Source organism: Gymnoscopelus braueri (genome assembly GCF_963280865.1).
Source record: "Gymnoscopelus braueri genome assembly, chromosome: 18".
In the NCBI taxonomy this organism is placed as follows: domain Eukaryota; kingdom Metazoa; phylum Chordata; class Actinopteri; order Myctophiformes; family Myctophidae; genus Gymnoscopelus; species Gymnoscopelus braueri.
The window spans coordinates 8,818,118-8,844,586 of NC_137618.1; the positions used below are offsets into that span (position 1 = coordinate 8,818,118).

The 26,469-nt window shown below is 40.8% G+C and overlaps 1 protein-coding gene across 1 annotated transcript; it reads left to right on the forward strand.

Annotated features, from left to right (window-relative positions):
• The first annotated feature begins 1,059 nt into the window (after positions 1 to 1,059).
• Positions 1,060 to 25,293, forward strand: LOC308105937 (actin-related protein 3-like). The gene is made up of 12 exons (XM_080456903.1): positions 1,060 to 1,257; positions 9,605 to 9,660; positions 11,207 to 11,319; positions 13,005 to 13,115; positions 13,542 to 13,637; positions 15,335 to 15,442; positions 16,240 to 16,383; positions 16,997 to 17,170; positions 17,673 to 17,765; positions 20,391 to 20,516; positions 22,237 to 22,320; positions 23,295 to 25,293. Exons 1-12 carry the CDS (start codon positions 1,214 to 1,216, stop codon positions 23,388 to 23,390), a joined length of 1,245 nt encoding a protein of 414 aa, XP_080313029.1. The 5' UTR covers positions 1,060 to 1,213; the 3' UTR covers positions 23,391 to 25,293.
• The last annotated feature ends 1,176 nt before the right edge of the window (positions 25,294 to 26,469 follow it).

Here is a 26,469-nt window from a genome sequence, read left to right on the forward strand (position 1 = left end):
TGTAGATGTACTGGTTGTAAATGTAAAATTTTCAAAAAACAAGTACGACGCTTGTGACGAGCGTCATGAACCATGGCGTTCATGTCTTATTATTGTGAAGTCCACTGACCGAAAGACAGTTAAACGCGACATTCTCAGCTCATGAAAGGAGTAGTTCACCCCCAAAAATGACTTATTTTCTATCAATTACACACCCCATGAGGCCTTGATTGATTGATTGAAGCACTTTATTTAGAAAGACATGGAAGTACAATTCACAATCATAGGTCCTCTAAACTGGATCGCTCATAAAAGCACAATGACTTATTTATTTCAATTTATTAATGGCTTATTTATTAATTTATTTAATTTACCTTGGCTCAGGAATGCGACAAAAACAAATCTCCATGAATTCAAGGCTTCAGTTCATGGGGTGTGTATGTAATTGATAGAAAATAAGTCAAATAAATATTTTTGCCCCATTTGGAACCTCTCCCTCCGCTACCGCTCAGAGATGAGGTCCCGTTTGAGCAGGACAGTTTCGAATATTTTCCACTATGCATGATTATTACCCCTTTCCGCTCATCGTATCCAAAAAGTAAAGGTTTTCCGCACTGCTCTCAGATGTTTTAACTTCTAGCGGAAAAGAAAATTTAACTGACGGGTTGAAACAAGCGTTTAAATCGCTTAAAATGTCAGCCTGTGGCCTTGTTTTCCCAAAGCAATCTCATGGGAGCAGTACTGCGCACGCGAACGGGGGTTGACTGGCCACAGGCTGACATTTTAAAGCGATTTAAACGCTTGTTGCAATCCGTCCGTTAGCTTTTCTTTTCCGCTAAACGTTAAAACATCTGAGAGCAGTGCAGAAACCCTTTGCTTTTTGGACACGATGTGCTGAAAAGGGTAATAATCATGCATAGTGTAAAAATATTCAAAAATGTCCTGCTCAAACGGCACCGAGCTGCGTGGAACCTCATCTCGGAGTCGGAGCTACATAGCGGAGGCAGAGGTTCCGATTGGAGCTAGGTGAAAAACGCGGAAGTAGAAACTGTTTGTGTGTGTGTGGGTGCGTGCGTCTCCGCGTGCGCGTTTGTACGGGGTGTAGACGCTTCAGCAGACATTCAGACAGGCCGACAGACAGACAGTAGTGTCTCAGTATTTGTGAATAAAGGAATCGGATTCGCACCCCCGGCCAGCCAGACCGACAGGCAGACGGACGGACAGTCTCACCGACATGGCAGGACGGCTACCGGCGTGCGTGGTGGACTGCGGCACCGGGTCAGAACATGATTAATAACCATATTTATACCACATTTATAGCATTATTATGAAGGACTGTCACTGTGTGTGTGTGTGTGTGTGTGTGTGTGTGTGTGTGTTCATTTAGCCACCTAGCATGCTATCATAAGAGTCACAGTTTTTGTCATTTTTTCTCCCGTTCATTGTCGTAATATGAAACCATAACGGGTCCAAAAAAATGTAGTTTATTATCAAAGCTAATGGTGACAATAATAATCTCCAAATGAATGAAGCGTTTAGCATCACTAAAGGCTTTGGATCTCACAACAAGCTTTCTGTGGCAACAAGGACAATGTTTTTTATCTTAATTGATGTGACAATTAAACGATCAACGGGTCGATTCGATCATTTTAGTATTTCTCTTAAATCTCGTAGCCTAAATGAAAAAAAAACATATTTATATTTGTGACTTCCATCTTTTCTTGCCATACCGAAAGCTCAGTGCAAAGTAAACCCAGGCATTAAATAAGAGTCTTATTTAGACAGAAATACTTCATTTTATGAAGCTCATATTTTGTCTTTAAAAGTGATATTAGGATTTTGATTTGTAATTCATAAATATATAATATATTTTTTTTTTCTCTGCACGGTGTTTTGTGAGCATGCGCAGAGCCACTTCCTACGTGTGTACACACTTCCTCATTCAGGCAGTTCAGTCCATATATGGACTGGAGTGATCTGGCTGTTCCATCACTTCTCTATTTGACACAGTGGTGGAAGAAGTACTCACTTGTTTTACTTAAGTAAAAGAATCAATAGTGCAATGTAGTTGCAAGTAAAAGTCTAGTATTGAAAATGTACTTGAGTAAAAGTACAAAAGTATTGGCATCAAAATATACTGCAGAATGTCCCATTTCACAAGTTCAAAATATTTTGAAAATCTTTTGAAAATCTCCAAACTACAAGCTCAATTATGAGCTTGTAGATCTGCTATTTTCAAATGGCCGAAATATATATATAGGGCTGAAGTGGTTAATGTATGTTTTGTAACAATAGTCAAAATCTACAAAGTAACTAGTGGTCACTAAAGTTTTCATATAATTATGGTGGAGTAAAAGTACAATATTTTTCTCTGATGTAGTGGAGTTGAAGTAAAAGTACTGAAAAGTGGAAGTACTCCAGTAAAGTAAAAATACCTCAAAATTTTACTTGCCGTACGGTACTTGAGTACATGTACCTACTTACGTAACTTTCCACCACTGTCTATTTGACAAAATAACCATGATCTTTTTGAGCACTTATGCTACTGATTGCTTTTTAAGTTAATTGTATAATCGAGAAGCGTATTTTCTTGGGATTTTTTTTGTCATTTTTGTAAACAAATTGAAGAAGGTAATCGACTAAATCGATTGGTCTGATTATAGATTAAGCACTTAAGCCCTACTGATCCTTAATCGATTATTTGGCTAGTTTGATTAAGTGTGGCACCCATAGAAGAAACTACAAAATAAATGTACATTTGAAGAACGCTAAGACATGTGAAATTGATGCAGGCTATTGATTTGTTGAGTTTTATCCAGAAGATATAATGAATTTTAAGTGAATTCCTTGTGTGCTGCTCTAAACAGAGATGGCCCTGTCTTTGCAGATATTGGCAGGCGTGTTGAGCTGGCTTTGCTCTGCATTGCTTGCATGTAGTGACTTGAACTCTTCACTCCTCTCTTTACGTTGCATTCCTCTCCATGGTCCCCCTGCTTGCCTGTCTATCTGTCTCTGTGTCTCCCTGCCTGTCTGCCTGCCTTCTGCTTGTTAAATGTTAAATTTGTTAAATTGCAGTGGTTCTCAAACGTGTCAAATGTGGAGGACCCCCCAAGTTGATATTATTGCGTTTATTAGGATCACGATTAAATGATGCATAACATCAGTTAATCTTCCTGGGGTTTTACCGAGTACTTACGTTTACTTGATTCTGATTGTAGGAAACCTGTACCACATTGCATTGTGGTATTGGTAATCAGAGTACTGTGGAGTTCTGAGACAGCCTGTTATTGTTGGCCTAGAAGGCAGAAGTTTGTGTGAGTCAGGCGAGATGGTCTGAGGGTCCACTTCCTCTCTCATCTCACCCTCTCAGCTCACTACTATTATTATTACAGCTGACTTCTATGACTTTGCAACAAAAGAGCAGTTCTAATCAACTTCCAGCGACATTCATAGACTGTCATTATTTAAGACTGGACAGTAAATGGAAAATTCAGTACTGAGACATTGGAAGTTTATTTGTGTCTTTCAGCATTGTAAAGCAGTGGCTCTCAAACGTTTTCATGGCAAAGACCCCCAAGTGTATATGTAGTTGGCTGCGGACCCCCATCTGAAAAGTTTTGTGACATGAACACCAAGAACCTTTGTGTTGAAAATTATTGGAATTATTCCAATTTCTAAAATATTTCGTTCAATATTTTGCTTTCCGAAATAACAGATCTAAAAGCTCACATCGTGTCGCTGAGCTTGAAGATCAGCTATTGTTGAATATTATACAAAGTATAAAATAGGGTTAAAGTGGTTAAACTTGTGATGTACGCTACATTAACACATTTTGCTGGGCATCCCCTGGAACCCCTTCAAGGACCCCTAGGGGTCCCTGGAACCCACTTGGAGAACCACTGGTGTAAAGGATTCACAAACCATCTCCTCTGTAGGTCTTTAACGTGTGTCATTTGCAGCAAAGAATCAGAATAAGTTTTATTTGTCACATCACTGGTTTACATAGTGTATGTGATTGTGAAAGCAGAGATGCATGATATTTAGAATGTTGACATAATTTTCTGGTGTGTATTGCACATGTAAATAAACACATTGAGCTCTAGTATTGTTGAATTGTGTCACTATTAGTCTCGCGTGGCCAAACTGTTGCCTCCCCCAATTTTCAAATGTTTCCGGTCATACAGTCTGGGACTCAGAAGCTCTGATCATGATTAAAATATAAAGCGGAGGTGAAGCCTTCTCCCCACTTGCGTTTCGTCTTTACAGTCGCGCAAATTTATCCTAATATAAATAAAAATCATCTAAGTATATATAGCTTGCTGCTTTGCAGAAATGGAAATTAAAAACATAAAATGTAAAGATATTTTAAAATATATTTTTGTGAGTGGAAGTGCCAGCTTCCTCTCTCGGATTTCGGGAGGTGTAGTTCCAGACTAGTTGTCTGGCTATGTCACTATGGACGTGTAGACAAGAGGAAGTGACATTATCAAGGAGTATTGCATATTAACATTTGTTCCCATAAATACATATTTTGATGAGATGACACTTCAGTTGTGTGTGACATTACTATAGCAAAGCCTGCATGCTGTGAGTCATCATGCCCTTGTTGGTCCCAACCTCCATCAGACAAAATGTGCAACATCATCAGGATTAGTTACATGAGGAAACACTACATCTTAGCTTAGGCCACTCTGAGCAAACAATGAAGGTGGAGTCACTTCATCTCTCCTGAGCAAACTTTCATAACTGGAGGAGTAGTACAAACATTAGTTAAGTGTCCCAGCAGCACAGATATAGACCTGTCACCACCACCATGACATTTTAGATGACGATTCATTTTTGCAAAGGAAATGTACACACAATCCACTTACTCAGATCATGCAGGTGCCTTGGGACAGTATCTCATATTAACCATTAATGAAGAAAAATCCCGCACACACTGAAATAGATTCAAACACGGATGTTTCGGTCCCTCTGGTCCCCTTGAAGAGTGTCAAGAAGACACTCTTGATGGTGAAGAGCAGTGCCATAATGATTTAATTGGGATTACGTGTTGGAACTTAGAAATACCAATTACAACTCTGTTTGCCTTTTTAGGTTTTTCAAAACAAACTGCACAAGGTTATACTAAAAAAAAACATTTTTTTTTGTAATGGTGAGGATTATGTAAAATAATTGTGATTAGCTCAAATGATTGAGATCAGGCGATTATGTAATAATTGTGAGAGGCCTAACTTACTTACTGCCCTTTATGCCGGCTGGCATGTACACTAGTGCAACAACAAAGGATTTCCACTCCTGTCTGTCTGTCTGGGCCAGTGTTTATTTCTTTATCTGAAAAGGATCCCCATTAGCTGATGCCTTTTGATTAGATTTTTGCCATGGCAATAATCAGTTAGAATAGTGTCTTCATAGTAGTAGCCAAGGTGAGATGCAGGGTCTTCAGCTCTCCCTCCACTGTCCTACGGCAGGTGTTCTTGGGTCGGCCTCTTTCACGTTAACCGTCTGGAGCCAGTTGCACCACCTCACACTAAGTTCAAACTTAGCCTAGTTATAGCTTGAATGGCTTTTTAAAAAGCTACTTTTTAAAAAGCCATTTATAAAAAAGCTACTAAGATACTTTCCCCGCTGGGAAAGTATCTGTCATTTTTTGATTTCTTTGGCTATTTTTTGTTTATTATGTGAAAATTTGTGCAAATCTTTAAATATGCATATATATTTTTTAAATATATATTCAAAGATTTGCACTCATTTTCACGATTTTTCAAAAAATAGCAGATCTACAAGCTCATAGTGCGGCACTCGGTGGCCCCTGGTGTCCAGTGAAGGGCAGTTGGGGTGATTATTGTCCTGCTCTCTACGGATGACATGCCCGATCCATTCCCACCACTGCCTTCTCATAAGGATGGTGGCCATGTTTTCCTACTTTACACAGTCTAATAAGATGTTGGTTGGAGATGGTTTTGGGCCAGAATATTCTCTGTATTTTCTGTAGGCGTTTTTTGGTGTGAAAGGACGACAGTTTGAGGGGATCATTTATTTTCTGTCGTGGTCTAATTGAGGCCAGACCGCACCAATGCAACTACTCGCAACTCCTTGCAACAAAACAGTTTTAAGGCCGGTCCACACCAATGCAATCTCCTTGCAACTGCCATTGGGGATAATGTTTGCAAGTAGTTGCATATGTTGCAAGGAGTTGCATTGGTGTGGACTGGCCTTTTAAAACATTCTGAACCGTATAGCAGGGTTACAGGGTAGACACTAGACAGGACGCAGCTCTGGTGAGAGGCCTGAGCACTAAGCAGCAGAGACGGAAATGACAAGATGCCATGAAACGGAATCAAACTTGGGAGGTTGATTGAAGCAGGCTAACTGCTGAAACCTCCATTGATCTTATAAACATGTCTGGTTGAGACTCTGTGTGGCTGTAGTTGTAGTAGTAGGTCTACTAACAGGACTGTGTGGCTGTAGTATAGTAGGTCTACTAACAGGACTGTGTGGCTGTAGTGTAGTAGTAGGTCTACTAACAGGACTGTGTGGCTGTAGTGTAGTAGGTCTACTAACAGGACTGTGTGGCTGTAGTTGTAGTAGGTCTACTAACAGGACTGTGTGGCTGTAGTTGTAGTAGGTCTACTAACAGGACTGTGTGGCTGTAGTTGTAGTAGGTCTACTAACAGGACTGTGTGGCTGTAGTATAGTAGGTCTACTAACAGGACTGTGTGGCTGTAGTTGTAGTAGGTCTACTAACAGGACTGTGTGGCTGTAGTTGTAGTAGGTCTACTAACAGGACTGTGTGGCTGTAGTTGTAGTAGGTCTACTAACAGGACTGTGTGGCTGTAGTTGTAGTAGGTCTACTAACAGGACTGTGTGGCTGTAGTTGTAGTAGGTCTACTAACAGGACTGTGTGGCTGTAGTTGTAGTAGGTCTACTAACAGGACTGTGTGGCTGTAGTTGTAGTAGGTCTACTAACAGGACTGTGTGGCTGTAGTATAGTAGGTCTACTAACAGGACTGTGTGGCTGTAGTTGTAGTAGGTCTACTAACAGGACTGTGTGGCTGTAGTGTAGTAGGTCTACTGGCAGGACTGTGGTTGAGGGAGGCTTGTTGAGGCAGGTGAGATGTTACAGACAGGCTGGGACTGTTCTGTGGAATCTACAGTAGCGTTTGTCACCATCATGACACGTTGACGATTATCGTACAAATGATTGCGATTTAACAATTGTGTTTTTTACATTGCACATTGGGATAAATAAAGATTACATTTCTGTTTGCCTTTTACGCTTTGTAATAAAAACAAATGTGCAGGCCATGTAACTTAAATATACAAAGGAATGACTGACAATGACAGGTACCGATAATCAAAATAAATAATGTACTATGGTCAAAACAGGCCATGCTGTATATTTGATAATTTTACACTTTCAAAATATTTTTTTAAATAACTTGAAGTTGCTTGATTCAATATTTAGATATTTGATATCTCCCTTATAAATACGTCCAAGACATTGTGAAAATAGCCGATCTACAAGCATAACTTTTTTTTTTTAACAGGCCTTAAGTGGTTAATTCATAATATCGTCTCTGTCGGGTGGAAAACTGTTACTTTTCAGGATGAAAATTAAAAAATAGCAGATCTACAAGCTCAAAAAACATGTCGCTTCGTGCTGTGTTTCGAGCTTGTAGATCTGCTGTTCTTGATGCTTTTGTGTGACGCTGTAGTATGATCAAGTGGGACATTAATTTACGAAAAAACACAAAAAGTTAAAGTACGGAGTTAAGAGGTTTTCCCCCGACAGCAACAATATATTGTTCTATACGTTTGGGTCCCAGGGAGACCCCAAGATGTCTCTTTATGGGGTCTGGGGCTGAAACCGTTTGAGAAGCCGTGATGTAAGCAGATGAAGGTGGCAGTGTGTCCTGTCCTGTCCGCGGCCCCTGGGCCCTGAGAGCAGGAAGCATGTAGTCTGCCCACCAGCCTTACATCTGGCCAGCATGTGCCCCAGAAAACCACACACACACACACACACACACACACACACACACACACACACACACACACACACACACACACACACACACACACACACACACACACACACACACACACACACACACACACACACACACACACACACACACACACACACACACACACACACTCCTTCACACACACACACACACACAACCACAGTACAGGCTGGATTAAGAGGCAGTGGTGGAAAGTTACTAGGTACATTCACTCAATAACAAATTTTACATTTACTTAATTAATAATTTACTCTACTTACTTACTTTTTTTACTTGTAACAAGAGTATTTCTACATTGTGGTATTGCTACTTTTACTTAAGCAAAAGAGAGTCTGAGTACTTCTTCCACCACTGTAAAACCTCCACACTCCTTCACACACACAACCACAGAACAGGCAGTAAAAAGCCTCCCTTTGATCCTCACATGTTGAAGGTATGTCCCTCAGTGTCTATGGAGGTGGTTAAAGGGGTGTTTCTGTGAAAAGGAGAAAAAAATAGATGTAGAGTAGTGGTTCTCAAACGTTTTCAGGTCAAGGACCCCCCCCCCCCCCAACTATTTAGCCACGGACCCCCATCTGAAAAATATTTTGTGCCAGGGACCCCCATACAAGATTTGTGTTGTTAAAATGTTTCCAAATAAAACAAGATATTCCAAATGTGTCCATTTCTTTTTGTTAATAGGAGGTCTAGCTCACTGTAAACAAAGCTGATGCATAGCTTTATGTGGTTAAACTGATTTTGATTAACTTTTTTGGTGGGGACCCCCTGGAACCCCCTCAAGGACCCCTGGGTGTCCCTTGACCCCACTTTGAGAATGTAGATGTCTCTCTTACACCGTCTCCGTCTCAGCTGTCCTACCGTCTGTCTCTCCTACATTGTCTCCCTCTCAGCTTTCCTACCGTCTGTCTCTCCTACACTGTCTCCCTCTCAGCTGTCCTACTGTCTGTCTCTCCTACATTGTCTCCCTCTCAGCTGTCCTACCGTCTGTCTCTCCTACACTGTCTCCCTCTCAGCTGTCCTACCGTCTGTCTCTCCTACACTGTCTCCCTCTCAGCTTTCCTACTGTCTGTCTCTCCTACACTGTCTCCCTCTCAGCTTTCCTACCGTCTGTCTCTCCTACACTGTCTCCCTCTCAGCTTTCCTACTGGACAATAAAAGAGCATGGCATAAAGCCTCAGTGTAAATATTGTAGGTGTTATAAAGTTGCATAGTACAGTTCCAGAAATTAGAATGAAGTCTCTTGAGGAAATCATTAACAATCAAAAACCAAATGATCCACAAACATGAGAGAATCAGTTCCACAGAATGCTGGGAAGAAATGTAGATTAGATTAGGGCTGTAATGATCGATATCTCAATTAAGCCTTATTTTATACTTCGTTGTACAACGGTGTGATGCAAACATTGTGAAAATTTCAGAGCTACAAGCTGTGAGCATGTAGATCACAGATCAAAAATCTGTCTTCTTGAGAGATTACTTTCCACCCTAAAAGTAAGAATGTTTTCAGCAGAAGATACTGCTTGTGTCCCTTTTTGTAATGACATGCATGTGATATTTCATGTGACAGTGAGTGATAAGTCATTGTTTTTGTCTTTCAGATACACAAAGATAGGATATGCAGGGAACTCAGAGCCTCAGTTCATTGTACCTTCATGTGAGTATACTTACTGGTCACACTGGAGCATACTGGTGGTCACAATGCTACATTGTCCATTTCTGTAGCGCTTGTATTAACAGTTTGCAAAAAGTACAGAGGTACAGTTATACAATAATGCTAAAAAGATAACACAAAAAAAAACCTGAGGGCTTGTTTCCATTGTGGTCCTGTGTATTCAATTCATCAAGGATGAACGAGGTTTGCAGCCGACAGCTACGATATGCATTACATTCACACAGTGACGGTGGAGGAAACCCTTCAAGGCACCAACCTGCTCTTCAGGAGCTGTTAAGGGGTTAATAAATTTTCTTGCTCAAGGACACTTGCATGTAGACACGCAGCCAGGAGGAGCCGGGGATCGAACCGAGAAGAACCTTCCGATTCAAGATGGCCGCTCTACCCCCTGAGCCACTGAATTCTTATCACAGGGACCATTTTGACTGTTGACAAGGAACTCTTCCTCTTTCTCTCTATCAGAAAGAGGAAGTTCATCAGGTCAACAGATAAAGGCCTTATTCCCTATTTAACCACTTAATCCCTGTGTACTTTGTTGACCAGGGTCCCCCAGGACTCTATACTTGGTCCCCTCCTTCTTTCACTCTACACCAAATTTCTTTGCTGAAAATAGCCGATATACATTGGCGATTTGTGACGCATGTTTGCCTGCTATTATGACAGAATAGGGACGATTGGGTTCATGTTAAAGTCCCATCGGGCGGCAGTGGCTCAGGAGGTAGGGCGGCCGCTTGAGAAACGGAAGGTTCCCGGTTCAATCCTGGGCTCTGATAGGTTGATTGAATACTTTATTAGTCAGAAATGTAAACGGCACAAGTACAGTCAGACATTTAGGCTAAAAGGATAACACAAAAAAGTCCTTGGGACTTGTTTCAATTGTGGTCCTATGGCTCCCCCTGCGTTACTGTCTTAAGGGTCCTTGAGCAATACACTGAACCCCTAATTGCTCCCAGGTTGGTGCCTTGCATGGTTTCCTCTGCCATCGGTGTGTGAATGTAATGCACATTGTAAAGCGGTTTGAATAAAGGCGCTATATACATGTATAATTTAACATTTACCATATTATATTTCAAATGTGTGGGTTAAATCCTCTGAAAAATCAATGTGTGATCAATAAATGTACGTATGTAAGTATTTTACCCCAAACACCTAAAATAGCTTTACATTACCTTTTTCTTTGCTTTATTTTTGCCCTCATTTAGTATTCCATATCCTATGAATTATTCATATGTTCCACCAGATTATTAGGTAATCAAAGAGAATATACGGCAAATGCACCCACGAAAATAAGGCAGTCACTTCTTTTTTGATGACTACCCCAACGCTACACAAGCTAACAATGTAATAGTTATAGAATAATCAGATAACCCCACAAAACCCTGTTTCATTCACAGATGAGCTGTGTGGGTTATTTTTTAAACATTAGCAACGTATGGTCTTTATCAGTTCAAAATGTCAACTAGTTTGAGAGATCTCTCTCTCAGGTGCGGTTTGTTGTGACAGATCATTGTTTGTTTGTTTTTCTAAGGTATCGCCGTCAAAGAGTCGGCCAAGGTGGGCAGGACGATAACGAAGGGAGTGGAGGACTTGGATTTCTTCATCGGAGACGAGGCGATAGACAGACCCTCGTACGCCACCAAGGTACCTGAACGAACGAACACACACACACACACACACACACACACACACACACACACACACTCAGTCAGTCAGTCAGTCAGTCAGTCAGTCAAGACAGTAGTGGTCCTCTGGCTCGGCTAGACACACTACTGCTGTTTACATTCACAAAATAACATTTCCCATGCCCCTGACAACTTTTTGTGTGTGTGTGCGTCTACACGTGCACGTGTGCATGCTCTCTGTTCCTCACATAGCCTAACCATCTCAGTAACCGGTTCAGTTCCTCTGTTTACATTCTCCACAGGTAGATAATAAAGGGTATTGTGTATATTACATGTTGAACATCAAATGGATCTTTTCCACTACAAGGACTAAAGTTTTAAAGACTACTAGTTTCCATTACTCTATGGGTTGGTTTAAGATAAGGTTCTCAGAAACTAATTTGGGCCTTGCTCAGTAAGTGGTACTAACTCAGAATTCATCATTCTGAAACTTTTCAAAAATAGCTGATCTACAAGCTCACAATGCGTTTGCGATGTGAGCTTGTAGAGCTTGTCGGCTATTTCCCCATCTTTTATTACTTGCTGTATTTTAATGACGTGCAAAGTATCACTGAACTTCACAGGTTCTGGAAAGGTTCAGGTTATGGAAGGTTCTGGGTTAAAAGGTTCATAAGATGGTGGTTGCTGCTGATGCAGTGAAGCACCTGCATGCATGCAGGCAGGAATTCATGTTCCTATCGTGCTCAGAAGTCATGATTTATTAAACCAATGTGTGAGCTACAGAGCTGCTGTTCATGTTTACACTGCAGCCTGCTAAAGATAACGGAGTCACCTCCAGCCTTGACTCACTAGACACTCTCTACAATCTAAATGACTGAGACTGAGACTAGGGACGATGTCCCAGCTTTTGTTGTTAAAACTGTCTGGAAACATTTAACACTTAGAAACCCAGCCATGCAATACTTAAGTTGTGGAGTCATTTCAACGTCTACTCTGGTTTTGTGTGCACCGAAGAAAGATTCACTTTTTAGATATTTGATATTCATTTGATCAGACACGCCCCCTCCTATGTAAACCCATTGAACTTACACTCTATTTTAACCATGTTAGACTCATTAGAAACACTCGTTCCTGCTTCTGGTGACTGTTTGTCCTTCTAATGTGTGAGTTGTCTATATTTCTTCAATTACTTTTTTCATTTATTTTATTTATATTTTATTTGTCATTTTCAATAAAGGAAAAAAAAGTGATTGTGAATGAATATCTAACTATTGAAAACCTAAAAACTGTCTGGGGTGCTCACAAAAGCCTGAGTAAACGTTAAAACCATGACCAGTAAAATGATCCCAGAAGTGTTTTAAAGTCAGGGTTGCATTGCTCATGGGACGGCCTTGCACGCCGTGCAGGAACCGATTTGACCAGGAGCACGCGCAGGCAAACGCATAGATTTAAAACGACATTAAATTCGCACCTCAACAAAGTTTACAAAGGCTCCCGACTCACACCAGGTGGATTAACATAGGAATGAGCCTAGATGCATATCAATTGTCCATTGTGTGACCTGTAGTGTAGGTGTTAAATTAAAATAGAGTGCAACCACGTTCCAATTCAGCATTGCAACACTGTTTAAAGTGAACTACCCCTCTAACCACTTGATAACATGATGCTGTTCTGAATGACTGATTGTTTGCCTGTGCCCTCTAGTGGCCGATCCGTCATGGCATCGTGGAGGACTGGGACCTGATGGAGCGATTCATGGAGCAGGTCATCTTCAAATACCTGAGGGCCGAGCCAGAGGACCACTACTTCCTTCTGGTAAGACTGTGTGTGTGTGTGTGTGTGTGTGTGTGTGTGTGTGTGTGTGTGTGTGTGTGTGTGTGTGTGTGTGTGTGTGTGTGTGTGTATTGTGTTGATTAATTAAACTAGAAAAACAGTTACTATTTTTGATCAGCTGCCCATTTGATCTGTATATGGACACTTGTTTTACATCCAAACTTAAGAAATATCAGCATTATTTGTTTTGATTATTGGTACCGGTCATTGTCAGTCAGTCATTTCTATAAATATTTTAGTTATTTGTCCTATCGGCCCTGTGCAATCTGACTTTACAAACCTAAAAGCCAAACAGAAATGTAATTTTGATAATGTTCCATGTGCCAAAAACACAATTAAATCAGTAATCACAATTATTTGGACGACAACTAATCATCAACTCCAATTTTGTGTGTGTGTGTTGTACAGACGGAGCCGCCACTCAACACTCCAGAGAACAGAGAGTACACAGCAGAGATCATGTTCGAGTCCTTCAATGTACCAGGACTCTATATCGCAGTGCAGGTGACTGACCACACTGAACCCCAGCCAAACGGACACAAAGCATTGTTTGGGGAAAGACTACGTATATGCAGGGTGCAAAAATAGCAGTGCAATTACTTTATGGCATAAGTAGAAGTCAGATGTCATGAATTGCATGTTAAGCACAATGACACACAGGTTTGGGTTGTCTGGTTACCTTGTAATGAACTTGGAGAGACATCGCGCTTCGTTGATTAGAAACTGATATTCCAAAAATAGTCTCCTCATTGACTTGCATTACACAGTGAAACACCTCTCTAAGTCACTCTTTTAGCACATAAATGAATGCATACAAAGCTGATTCTGCCAATATATAACATAACAAAAACATAATACGGTATTAAAAAGATGTTCCAACTGTCAGACCCGGGCTGGATCCGTGGAGCCGGATTTTCAAACGGTAAAATCAACAGGGTAAAAAAAATGCTGTCACCAGGTTTTGTGATGTTCTATATTGTCAGAATCTGTTTGTGTTCGTTTATGTGCTGAAAGAGTGACTTTGAGAGCTGTTTCACTGTAGAGTGTAACTCAATGAAGAGACTATTTTTGGATGGATTTCTAATCAATGGAGCGATGGAACAATATATCTCACCAGTTGGACTAGTTACATCATGACAATGTAACTACACTAACCTCTAACAAAGTGTGTGTCAGTGGTGTAAACTATTATTTGAAAACTTTAGTTACTAGTTACTTTGTTGATTTTGATTTTTATAATAAAACATACATTACCCACTTAAGCCTAACATACATTTTGGCCATTTGAAAATTGTGCATTGTGAGCTTGTAGATCTGCTATTTTCAAAAGATCTTTAGACATTTTATACATTTGAAAAGTTTAAATGGGACATTCTGCATAATGAGTACTTTCTACTTTTGGTACTTTAAAATTTTAATTCCAGACTTTTACTTGTAACAGAGTATTTCTATATTGCAGTATTGATACTTTTAGTAAAACATTTTAGTACTTTTTCCACCACTGCAAAGTGTCACTGTTCTTTAACACATTGGGTGCCAGAGGTTTATTAAAATATTATACGTTGAGTGCCTGCATTTCTTCCATCCACTTGCGTTATACGTTTCGTGCTGTAGAAGCCCCGACGCGGAAGTGCATGTAAACAAAGCGTGCGTGCGAGACGGCGGAGGGTCCCGACTAACGCCTGGAACAATAATATTTCTAACGCGATCCTCCATTGCAGCGTGATCGCCGATCGAAAACGGCTCGTTTCCACCACGTTAAAAAGAAATGGAGATATTAAGCTTTTAGTCAAGGAGATAACATTAAAAACGCCGACCGGAAGGATTTTTGACATGGAGCCAGATCCAGCCTCTTCTTCTCAGAAACTCCTTGGGTGATGTCAAAGTTTCGTTTTAGCGCCCCACGTGGCCCACATGTATAAAAATAGAGTTGGGTCAAAAACGGTCCGGACCGTTTTCGGCACTTCTCGTTTGGATCCTCAAAAACGGTCCGGACCGTTTTTGGCATTCAATGTGTTAACATGCAGCAAAGTAACATTACGTGTGTGTGTGTGTGTGTGTGTGTGTGTGTGTGTGTGTGTGTGTGTGTGTGTGTGTGTGTGTGTGTGTGTGTGTGTGTGTGTGTGTGTGTGTGTGTGTGTGTGTGTGTGTGTGTGTGTGTGTGTGTGTGTGTGTGTGTGTGTGTGTGTGTGTGTGTGTAGGCTGTGTTGGCCCTAGCAGCCTCCTGGACGTCCAGACAGGTTGGTGAGAGAACGCTGACAGGATGCGTCATCGACAGTGGAGACGGAGTCACTCATGTCATCCCTGTGGTGAGAGTTCTGTCTGTCTGTGTGTCTAATAGACTGACTGTCTGACTGACTGACTGTCTGTCTGTGAGTGAGTCTAATAGACTGACTGACTGACTGACTGACTGACTGTCTGTCTGTGAGTCTAATAGACTGACTGTCAGACTGTCTGACTGACTGACTGTCTGTCTGTGAGTCTAATAGACTGACTGTCTGTCTGTCTGTCTGACACTGGTCTCAGAATAATTCTGGTCTGATGAGGGTGTTTCAGATCCAGGAGTCATTAGGGTGGTGGTGCCTACATTGAACTTTAAATGAAAGTGTGGTGTAAGTGACATTTCTGTGGTTGGATTGGTTTGATTCCCGGTGGCTTTTCCTGTCTCTCTGCAATGTCCTGAAAAACACTGACTCCTGGTATTTCCAGCTGACGTCGGTGTGAGAGGAGAGAGAGAGAGGGAGAGAGAGAGAGAGAGAGGCTAGCGAGGGAAGGAAACATGAGTCAGCGTTCCTCTGACCTGCTGACTCGTTAACAACACCAGCTGAATGAATACACAGCAGCACCCTGAAATGGAAACTATTACTGTACATGTTCATCTGACCACCTGCTTTGATGTGCTGTGACATCAACATCCTTCTGCTTTTATATATAAACCTTTACTTTGCCAGTAAAAGAATACAGAGACCAAACATGTTTTTTCAAGTATGTTCCTTAATTTTTTATCCCCTCCCCTCTCTCTTTCTCTCTCTCTCTCTCTCTCTCTCTCTCTCTCTCTCTCTCTCTCTCTCTCTCTCTCTCTCTCTCTCTCTCTCTCTCTCCCCAGGCGGAGGGTTATGTCATTGGTAGCTGTATTAAACACATTCCCATCGCAGGTCGTGACATCACCTACTTCACGCAGCAGCTATTGAGGGAGCGCGAGGTTGGCATCCCTCCAGAGCAGTCTCTGGAGACAGCCAAGGCTGTCAAGGTAGGTTATCCCCTGACTACATTTCCCATCAGCCACCTTGGCCGACGACCAATGAGACTGCAGTCGTGCAGTCCTGATGTCAGACCCATGATTTTTCATTAACACTAGAACCCTAACATCCATAACATCCATACTCTGGGGAAGGGGTGGGGGGCGCATTAGCATTTTGAGCTTGTAGATCAGCTATTTTTGGTAAGAGATTTGGTGTAGATGGGGAAAATAAAAGCGGTCCAAGTACAGAGCCAACTCAGGTCCAGTTTACTAAGACTACTAGAGTGTTTAATTGGTTAATGATGACTAAGTACTATAGGTATACATGAAAGTGTTATTTTACTGGGCATTTTAACATGTGGAGTTCAAAAATTGTAAAAGTAGCAGATCGACAAGCTCAAAAAGCGCCGCTTCGCGCCACGTTTCGAGCTTGTAGATCTGCTACTTATGATGCTTTTGTCGTTTTGTGTGATGCTGTAGTATGATCAAGTACGACATTAATTTACGAAAAAACTTAAAATATGGAGATGAGAGGTTTCTATATATTATGTACTAGGTAACTTCTATGTACTGAATGGCGTGTAATGTAGAGGTTTCCCTCCTTCACGTTGTGCTTCATCAGGAGAGGTACAGCTACGTGTGTCCAGACCTGGTCAAAGAGTTCAACAAGTACGACACGGACGGGTCCAAGTGGATCAAACAGTACACCGGCATCAACGCCATCAACAAGAAGGAGTTCACCATCGACGTGGGCTACGAACGCTTCCTGGGACCCGAGATCTTCTTCCACCCTGAGGTACGAAACGCCACACCTTACATCACTGGTTGTCAATTAATTTTTATTTTTATGGGTCACCGGTAATTATCACTTCTTTCAATATTTTTGTAATTGTATTATTACAAAAAACGTTATTCAGTTACACAACGTTTTTGTAGATCTTCATCGGGACCTCTCTTTGTGTGCATTTTCAAAAATCTTTTTTTTTCTTCAAAAGAACAATTTTCAAAGAATAAAAACAATACCCATACATTTCAAAAATCTTTTAGAAATATTGAAAATAGCAGATCAAGCTCTCAAGAACTTGTGAGCTTGCAGATCTGCTATTTTAATTTTTTTAAATGGGGCTACAGTTATTAATTTAAGTACTTCATTAGCGCTAGAACCAAGGTTATTATAGATTTAGAATTTAAATTTGTTTTTATATTTTTATTTCAGATGGCTAAATGTATTTTTTATTTCTAGTTTTTGTTATTTTGTTTTTAGAATGACTCATTTGTCCGTCTTTGTGTCCTTCCAGTTTGCCAACCCTGACTTCACCCAGCCCATCTCTGAGGTGGTGGACGAGGTCATCCAGAACTGTCCCATCGACACCAGACGTCCTCTGTACAAGGTCAGCCTTCAACTCTTATAACGAGGCTGTCGGGTGGAAACCAAAACGGTTCCTTTTCAGTGAAAAAAAATAAGTGTTCCTTCCAATGGATCCCATGTAGTTTAGACACAAAGCTCTTGTTAATACTTTTCATTGATTCAATATTTATTAAAACCCACGGACAGAATGTTTTGCTTTCACTTTCAACATTTTCCAAAAGTAGCGTTCAGCGTGGTGAGCTTAGGGTGACCACCCGTCCCGAAATTCGCGGGACAGTCCCGAAATTGGACCCTCTGTCCGCGTCCCGCACAAGCAGGGCAATGTCCCGAAAATCAAAGTTATGGGGAAAAAATAAAAAAAATGATTTTTATTTTATATTTAAAAAAAAAGTTCATTACATTTTTAAGTTAACTTGCAATACCCTCTTATATCTGTGAAATACTATTCTTGGATAAATGTAATTGGTCAATGCTGTATGTATTTGTGGAACGCCATTGGTTGGGGCCTTGGGGGAGAGTGGGGGGTGGACCAAAAAACACTCCGCGTCCACACTCCACAGGTCACAGCTGACAGGCAGCTCACGCACACACAGGTACAACAGTGCGGACTAGTGTCATCGCTGCGCGGCAAAAATACAAAGTGAAAATGGAGGAAACAGTGGAAACTCCTGCTGCTAAGAAAAAAAGGCTCTGCTCATATAACAGAGACTGGGAGAGTAAATATACATGGTTGATATCTGTGTCAAACGACCCAAACAAGGCAGAGTGTACGATTTGTCGTCGGAACTTCACTATCACCCATGGAGGAGAGAATGATATTAAGAGGCATGGTGAGAACCCATTTTGTTTGAATATTTTATTAGGCAGAAATTGTTTTTTGTGATAATAAATTGGTAAACTCAGGCAAAAATATGAATTAAATAACATAACCCTAACCTAACTCCTAATCCTAACCCTAAAACCAAAATAAAGAAACCAAAAACTGGAAAAAAAACGAACCCAATCCGCCCAGAACCGCAAAAAAAACGAACCCAATCCGGCCAGAACCGCAAAAAATATTCGCACGCGCGAATCTGTCCCTCAATGGGCCTGTTTGGAGGTGGTCACCCTGGGTGAGCTTGTAAAAAGAACAAACATAAAAAGTTGAAATATGGAAATTCAAGCTTTCTGCCCGATGGCAACGATTTGATTATGTCACAATCTGTTTATTTGACAGTCGTAAGGCATTTGATGCATTTCTCTCACACTGAGGAAGAAATAAATATACTGTACAGCAGAGGAGAGAAAGCAAAAGATTGAAATGTAATCGCACAGTATATTATTATTATTATTATTATTATCGCGTCTAGTGTAACTCGTATGAACCATTTAAGCCCTATACTTTATTGTATGCCGAATAGCCAATCTACAAGCTCACATGTAGGAGTGTGATCACACACACTGCCTTCATTGCAAGCTTTAGTGAGAGAAAAGCAAGCCAGGTTCTTCACCAAAATACAGCAGCGTCATGGCATGCTTCTGATGCCCCCTTGTGGTGTGTTCTTCAATTACTAAAGAAGGAGAACCAAGTCATGTATTCTCACTTAACTGAGCTAATGGAGAAACAAGATCATATTGAGGAGGACCGAAGGCACATGATTGATAAACTGCAAGCCAAAGAGGGAACAAGATATAAGACCTACCGAGCCATCAACCCAGATTTATATGTTCATCCGCTCTATACCAGCACCCGCAGTAAATCTTACATTGAGGACTATTTGAGGATAACCTTTACACTGTTTCGGTCGTAGGCTGCGTGTGGAAATGGGGAGGTGTTGTGTATTGTATATTTTAATGTATTTTACTTTTAACGTTTTTATTCATGGGTTTTCGACTGTTTGGACCCAATGTTTTATGCAATTGTCTCAATAAAGTAACTAACTAACTAGGCAGCCATGAGAGGCAGTGTGACCGTGTAGATTGGCTATATTTGCAATTTTTTTTAAATAGGCCTTGTCTGTTTGAAAGTAGTAAAACATGTTAAACAAGTCATAACTTCTCAAAGTCATATTTTCTCAAATTGACAAAAATAGTCAAACATTTTCACGATTTGTTTTATCATCAAGACGGCAGCGTTCTTTGGGCAGTGCACTAGCACTGGATTCCTCTGCATGGTTTTTGATTGATTGAATAGAATACTTTATTAGTCAAAAGCACATGGTACAGTCAGACATTAAGGCTAAAAGGATGACACCAAAAAGTCCTGGGGACTTGCTTCCATTATGGTCCTATGTATTCAATTCATCAACATAGCATTACAATAACACAATAATACATGTCATCAACGAATACAAAACACTATATGTACGAAGGAGAAAAAAGGAAAAACGGCCGCAGTGAATTCCTTTCTATGGGAAATTGCATTTATCTCCCCTTGTGGTCTCCTGATTGGTGATTTTTCAGGCCAGTTTTTTTATATCTATCCGTCAGAGACATCAACATTGTTCTGTGTGGCCCATGTTCACCATGTGTCTTGTTGTTGTTCTACAGAACGTGGTTATGTCTTGAGGTTCCACCATGTTCACCATGTGTCTTGTTGTTCTATATAGAACGTGGTTATGTCTTGAGGTTCCACCATGTTCACCATGTGTCTTGTTGTTCTATATAGAACGTGGTTCTGTCTGGAGGTTCCACCATGTTCAGGGACTTTGGACGTCGTCTGGGCAGAGACCTGAAGAGATCGGTGGACGCCAGGCTGAAACTGAGTGAGGAACTGAGCGGAGGCAAGCTGAAGGTAAGAGAACTGGACTTTTATACACAGCTATACACTACATAGTCTCGCGTGGCCAGACTGTTGCCTCCCACAATTTTCAAATGTTTCCGGTCATACAGTCTGGGACTCGGAAGCTCTGATCATGATTAGAATATAAACCGGATATGAAGCCTCCTCCCCACTTCCGTTTCGTCTTTACAGAGATTGTGGAATAGTTGTCTGGCTACGCGAGACTATACACTACAGAACCACATATATACACATTTATACACTACAGAACCATATTTATACACATTTATACACTACAAAACCATGTTTATACACATGTATACACTACAAAACCATATTTATACACATGTATATGTCACAGGGTGAATGGAGAACCAGGTAGATTGAAGACAGAGCGCTTGTTTTTAGGCACGGGGCTTCGGGGCGAGGCGGGGCTTTTCGAGATAGGGTTTATTAGCGAGGCTCGCGAGGAGGAGGAGGAGAAGGAGGACGCGGCGCTGCGAGGCGGGGGTTTATTACGTGAGGCTCGCGAGGAGGAGCTCCTCGCGAAATAAACCGTCCTCCTTCACCTCGGGGAAGGAGGACGGTATATTTCGCGAGGAGGAGCTCCTCCTCGCGAAATAAACCGTCCTCCTTCTCCTCCTCCGAGGAGGAGAAGGAGAACGCGGAGAGGCGGGGCTTTGATGTGCCGACGCGGACCTGTCTTTTGTTGTTCCCCCCACATAGCAACCAGGAAGCTACGCTAGGGGAACGCTGAACACGCGTGCACACGCACACGCTTGTCCACGACGGAGGCGCGCCGACTTAGTGGAGCTTGAGGCCGAGGAAGCGCGCCCTCGCGCCTCCAGGCGTGAGTGCCCGCGCTGACCGGCCGATGCTCTACTAGTCGACTCAGCGCCGTTTGAGTTGTAAACCGATAGGGACAGAATAGTTATTTTCATGGATCACTGTGTGTGTGTGTGTGTGTGTGTGTGTGTGTGTGTGTGTGTGTGTGTGTGTGTGTGTGTGTGTGTGTGTGTGTGTGTGTGTGTGTGTGTGTGTGTGTGTGTGTGTGTGTGTGTGTGTGTGTGTGTGTGTGTGTGTGTGTGTGTGTGTGTGTGTGTGTGTGTGTGTGTGAGAAAGTAAAACAAAAGCCAGAGTAAAACAAAAGCCAGAATCTTAACAGTCCTGCTTTCAATAAACCAAAAAAAGCACGTGCGCTTGTGTGTGTGTGTGTGTGTGGTCGCAGCCATATATGTTTGTGCACAAGCCTGGCTTGTGGCTCCCTCTAGTGTTGCTTCTACAGAATTGCTGGGTGGGTGGTAAAAACGAACGTGCCTTCTTCAATCTACCTGGTTCTCCATTCACCCTGTAACATATACACTACAAAACCATATTTATACACATTTATACACTACAAAACCATATTTATACACATGTATACCCTACAAAACCATATTTATACACATGTATACCCTACAAAACCATATTTATACACTACAAAACCATATTCATACACATGTCTACACTACAGAACCATATTTATGCACTACACAACCACATGTATGCTGTATTTTGAATGGGTCTTTCAAACATTGAGTGTGTTAACTACTTGTAGTACCTGCAGGATCCACTGTAGTGTTTCATTCTATCTTCCCATCCAGCAGCTCTAGTCTTTCCTTCATGATGTCATTTCAAACCACATTTTAATTTAAATGTGAATGTGTGTGTGTGTTTTTTTTTCTCCCCTCAGCCCAAACCCATTGATGTCCAAGTTATAACTCACCACATGCAGAGATATGCCGTATGGTTTGGAGGCTCAATGTTGGCGTCAACTGTACGTATCTGAAACATTTAACATACATAAATACAGTGTATCATAGTAGAGCATTGACAATGTGCTTGTAACTAGTTAAGTCTGTATTTCATTAGATCACTTTAAGGGGCCGTGTTCACAGGAAGTATTTTATGAGCGCTGGAGTGCTTTGGATATCGTTGTCGGGCAGAAACCTCTTATCTCCATATTTGAACGCCCTACTTGATCATACTATAGTGTCACACAAAAGCATCAAAAGAAGCAGATCTTCAAGCTCGAAACGCGTTTTGAGCTTGTAGATCTGCTACTTTTTTCTTAATTCCGCCACTGGTTATAGGTTGACCAGGTTGTCGTCACACACAACCAGGAGAAACAAACTTGACATTGATTGATTGATTGATGTACTTTATTTAGTAAGACATGAGAAACCGTACATGGAAGTACAATTCAAAATACAAGGTCAACTAAACTGGCGCTCCTCTCCAAAAGCGGAACTATTTTCAGCTTGAAGCGCCCTGAGCGCTGAGACAAAAAAACACTGGACGCCAAGAGCACTTAAACATGATGCTCGCTCAGCACTTTAAAGAGGAACGCTCCAGTGTGTCTTTAAAGGCCTTAGCCTAATGGTAGAATTGCATGGCAGAAAGGCACTGGCTGCTCAAAATAACACTTTCTGTGGGCCCCTAATATATAAACTTGTTAGAGATGATATATCTGTTGATTTGAATGTTTCTTCAATGTGTTTTGTTGATAATATAAACCCTAGTATGTATAATATTTCATTATACTTTATGAATAAGTTTTAGGATCAATTTGAGCTGAAGAGATCATTGACTGATATGTTTTAATCCTTTTTAAATGTAATTTACCTTATAACTTACATTTGTAAATAATATATACCGTAAAACTTTTTGTTGTTTTTAAACAGTACATTTACTTTATACATTTTGAAATAACCCATTTAAATAATTCCTTATGACTTCTGTGTCCCACAGCCTGAGTTCTACCAGGTGTGCCACACCAAGAAAGACTACGAGGAGATGGGACCGAGCATCTGCCGTCACAACCCTGTGTTTGGATGCATGTCTTAACTCCACAGGGAGCGCTTAGTTTGGTTTGGTGTGGGCGGGGGTCTGGGCTGGGTGGGTAGGTGGGTGGGTGGGTGGGGGATACAGGACAGGCAGGAACCATGGTGGGTGTGTTTGTGATTTGCTCGAATATTGGCGATGTAAAATTCTCAGCGTTCATTTATCCATTTGTAACTCTCCATTTGTACTCGACCCTACGGGTCCATTTGGTTACATGTGTACGCTCTCAGAGTTAAATTAACACAGAGGATTTTACAGTGCAAGAAAGGAAAGGGAGAGACGTGGGTTGATGGTTGACCAAACACACACCGGCTGGAAATTTATTGTTAATGTTTATTTCTTTTGTCTTTTTTTGTTTATTTTTTTTGTTTTGCTTTCTAAAATGAGGGGGAAAAAACATGGTTTGTAAACCAAATAACATTTGTGGATCTGCGGAGCAACTAGCAGAATCTGAACGTGATGTTGATTATAAGGTTGGTGGTGGAAACTCATGATAATACCAGTAATATTGATAATAATAATAATAATAATGAATAATAACAGGACATCTGAACATATTTATGTTTATAGCAGCAGAGTCCAGGTGCTATCTGATGACTCTTGAGATCATGTGATCGACTTTAGAACATATTATTTTGTCTGCATTCTTTTTTTATTATTTTTTCCCCCTGCTTCCGGTGCATTTCTCTGTATCACGCCAAGAACATGTTTATATTTCATACAATGTTTTTTATATGTAAAACGTAGGGTAATCAGGGGCAAACAATAAAAAATTGGATTGCATACAGTTATCAGGGAGCGACTGTTTCTAACCCACAATGCAGCGTTGATTTACGCAGTATTTACTTAAGTATGAGAGAGATGCTTCAGCCTCTTTAACGGTTCCTTTGTGTTCCCCTCTTGAATTGTCCAGACCTTAATTCACTCCTGCTTGAAAGGTTATTTCATTTTAAAACACTTCTGGGGTGATTTTAACGTCTATTCTTAACTTTTGCGTGCACCCCAGGAAGTTTTAAAGTTGCTTGGTTCAATGTTTACATCTTTGATATTCATTTTTATCAGACATGCCCCCCTCTCCTATATACTGTTAACCCATTGAACTTCAAACTACATTTTTACCACGTTGGACTCATTGAAAATGCATCCCTGCTTCTGGTGACTGATATTTTCCTTCTAATGTGTGAGGGGGGGCATTTTCTTTTCAAAGATCTTATTCTTTTTATTTTTTTTTAAATGGAAAAATAATAAAACAAAACATTAAATTTACTTCAATAAAATGTAAAAGGTAATTGAAAAAAACAGTCCCCTCACACTTTAGAACATACATCAGACACCAGAACCAGGGATGTGTGTTTTTGTGAGTGAAATTGAGAGTTTGAAGTTCAATGGGCTTATATGAGAGGGGGGTGTGTCTGATCAATTGAATATCATCAAATATCTACAAATTGAATCAAGCAACTTAATAACTGTCTGGGGTGCGTAGAAAAGCCTGCGAAGATTTTAAAATTACCCCAGAAGTGTTTTAACCACTTAAAACCCTTAAGTCTTAGTGAAACGGACTTTGAGTTACAACTGTTAGTCGGATCGTTTTTTTTCCGTCTATGCCAAATCTGTTATCCAAAAATAGCCGATCTACAAGCTTTGAGCTTGTAGATCTGCTATTTTTTTGTGAATGTTTCCCCCAGTTCAAGTGGTTAAAGTGAAATACCCCTTTAACTTCTGAACACCACCTGATGAGAGAGAGAGGGGACTAAATGAGATTATACAAGACTACATTTAAATTCAGAAAGACTGTGGAACCAGTATTGTTTGACTATAAGGTTTTTTTATTGTTAAATACCAAATGATTCCATATAAGGATGTGGTTTGTTGCAACATTCCAATAAAGGCTCCATTTTGTTTGTAACTACGTGTCTTTGTCTGTTGATGTTGCTTTGTCATGAAGACCGGACCTTCTCCTGTTTTCAAAAGTAGCCTATATACATTTCTATATGACATATTGTCGCAGGCCTTTTGGCCTGTGTTGTGTGTGTGTAGGGCCTTCCCACAGGTCATGCAGGTTAGGCATTGGAGTTCCAATCAGGTGTATTGGGAGCAGTGTTGCCAGATTCTGTGAGAGAAACGAGCAACCAGGTCTAGGAAAACCAGCCCAAATGAAGCGACTATGGGCCACATGAGCACTTTAACATATACATCAGCTATTTGAAAATAGCCGATCTACAAGCTCACAATGCGACGCGTTGTGAGCTTGTAGATCGGCTATTTTCAAATAAAATATTGTGGGGAAATTTATAATAAGCAGATCTGGCAACCCTGATTGGGAGCACCTGGCTACCCTTAGTTTTTGGTTGAGTTTCTGCACCATAGAACACACACACCACCACACATGAGGAACATGCTAGCTGCCCATCCTCCTGCTTAGTGTAACTTGTCAAGCACCGAAGCAGCCCATTCTCTGCTTGTTGTCATCTGATGTGAAGTCCAGGCCCAGAAGTGTGTTATGTCCTAATCTGGAGGAAGGCTCACTCCACAGTCTCTGGATCTCTGCTCTGCATTTTCTATGACGTGAAGGACTTCTGCAGGGAGAGGAGTGCAGTATGGTCAAACTTTTCCTGAATCCTGCCTTTCTTTACACCAGACCTCAAACAGCTTCAGTATGTGGAGGTAGAGAGGTCAGACTCCACTACAATTATTTGAAAATGTAGTTCCTAGTTACTTAGCAGATATAGATCATTATATTATAAAACATACATTAACCACTTTAGCCCAATTTTATACATAGGCTATTTGAAAATAGACGAGCTATCTGCTATTTTCTTTTTACATTTGAGTACTTTTACTTTTGGTACTTTAACTATTTTGATGCCAATACTTTTGTATTTTTACTCAAGTAACATTTTCAACACAGGCCTTTTACTTGCAACAGAGTATTTTTATATTGTGGTATTGTTACTTTTACTTAAGTACAATATCTGAGTGGTACTTCCACCACTGGCTATATGGGTTTAAGATGTACCCTAGAGATAGATATAAGAAAGGCTTTTATATATATATCTATGGTATGAACCATGAACTACCTGTG

What these genes read in the sequence shown, in the direction of transcription:
- LOC308105937 (XM_080456903.1), top strand. Translation starts at nt 1,214, where the DNA reads ATGGCAGGACGGCTACCGGCGTGCGTGGTGGACTGCGGCACCGG. An exon ending in GACTCTATATCGCAGTGCAG is followed by an intron (nt 13,638 to 15,334) that starts GTGACTGACCAC and finishes GTGTGTGTGTAG; the next exon opens with GCTGTGTTGGCCCTAGCAGC. An exon ending in TCACTCATGTCATCCCTGTG is followed by an intron (nt 15,443 to 16,239) that starts GTGAGAGTTCTG and finishes CTCTCTCCCCAG; the next exon opens with GCGGAGGGTTATGTCATTGG.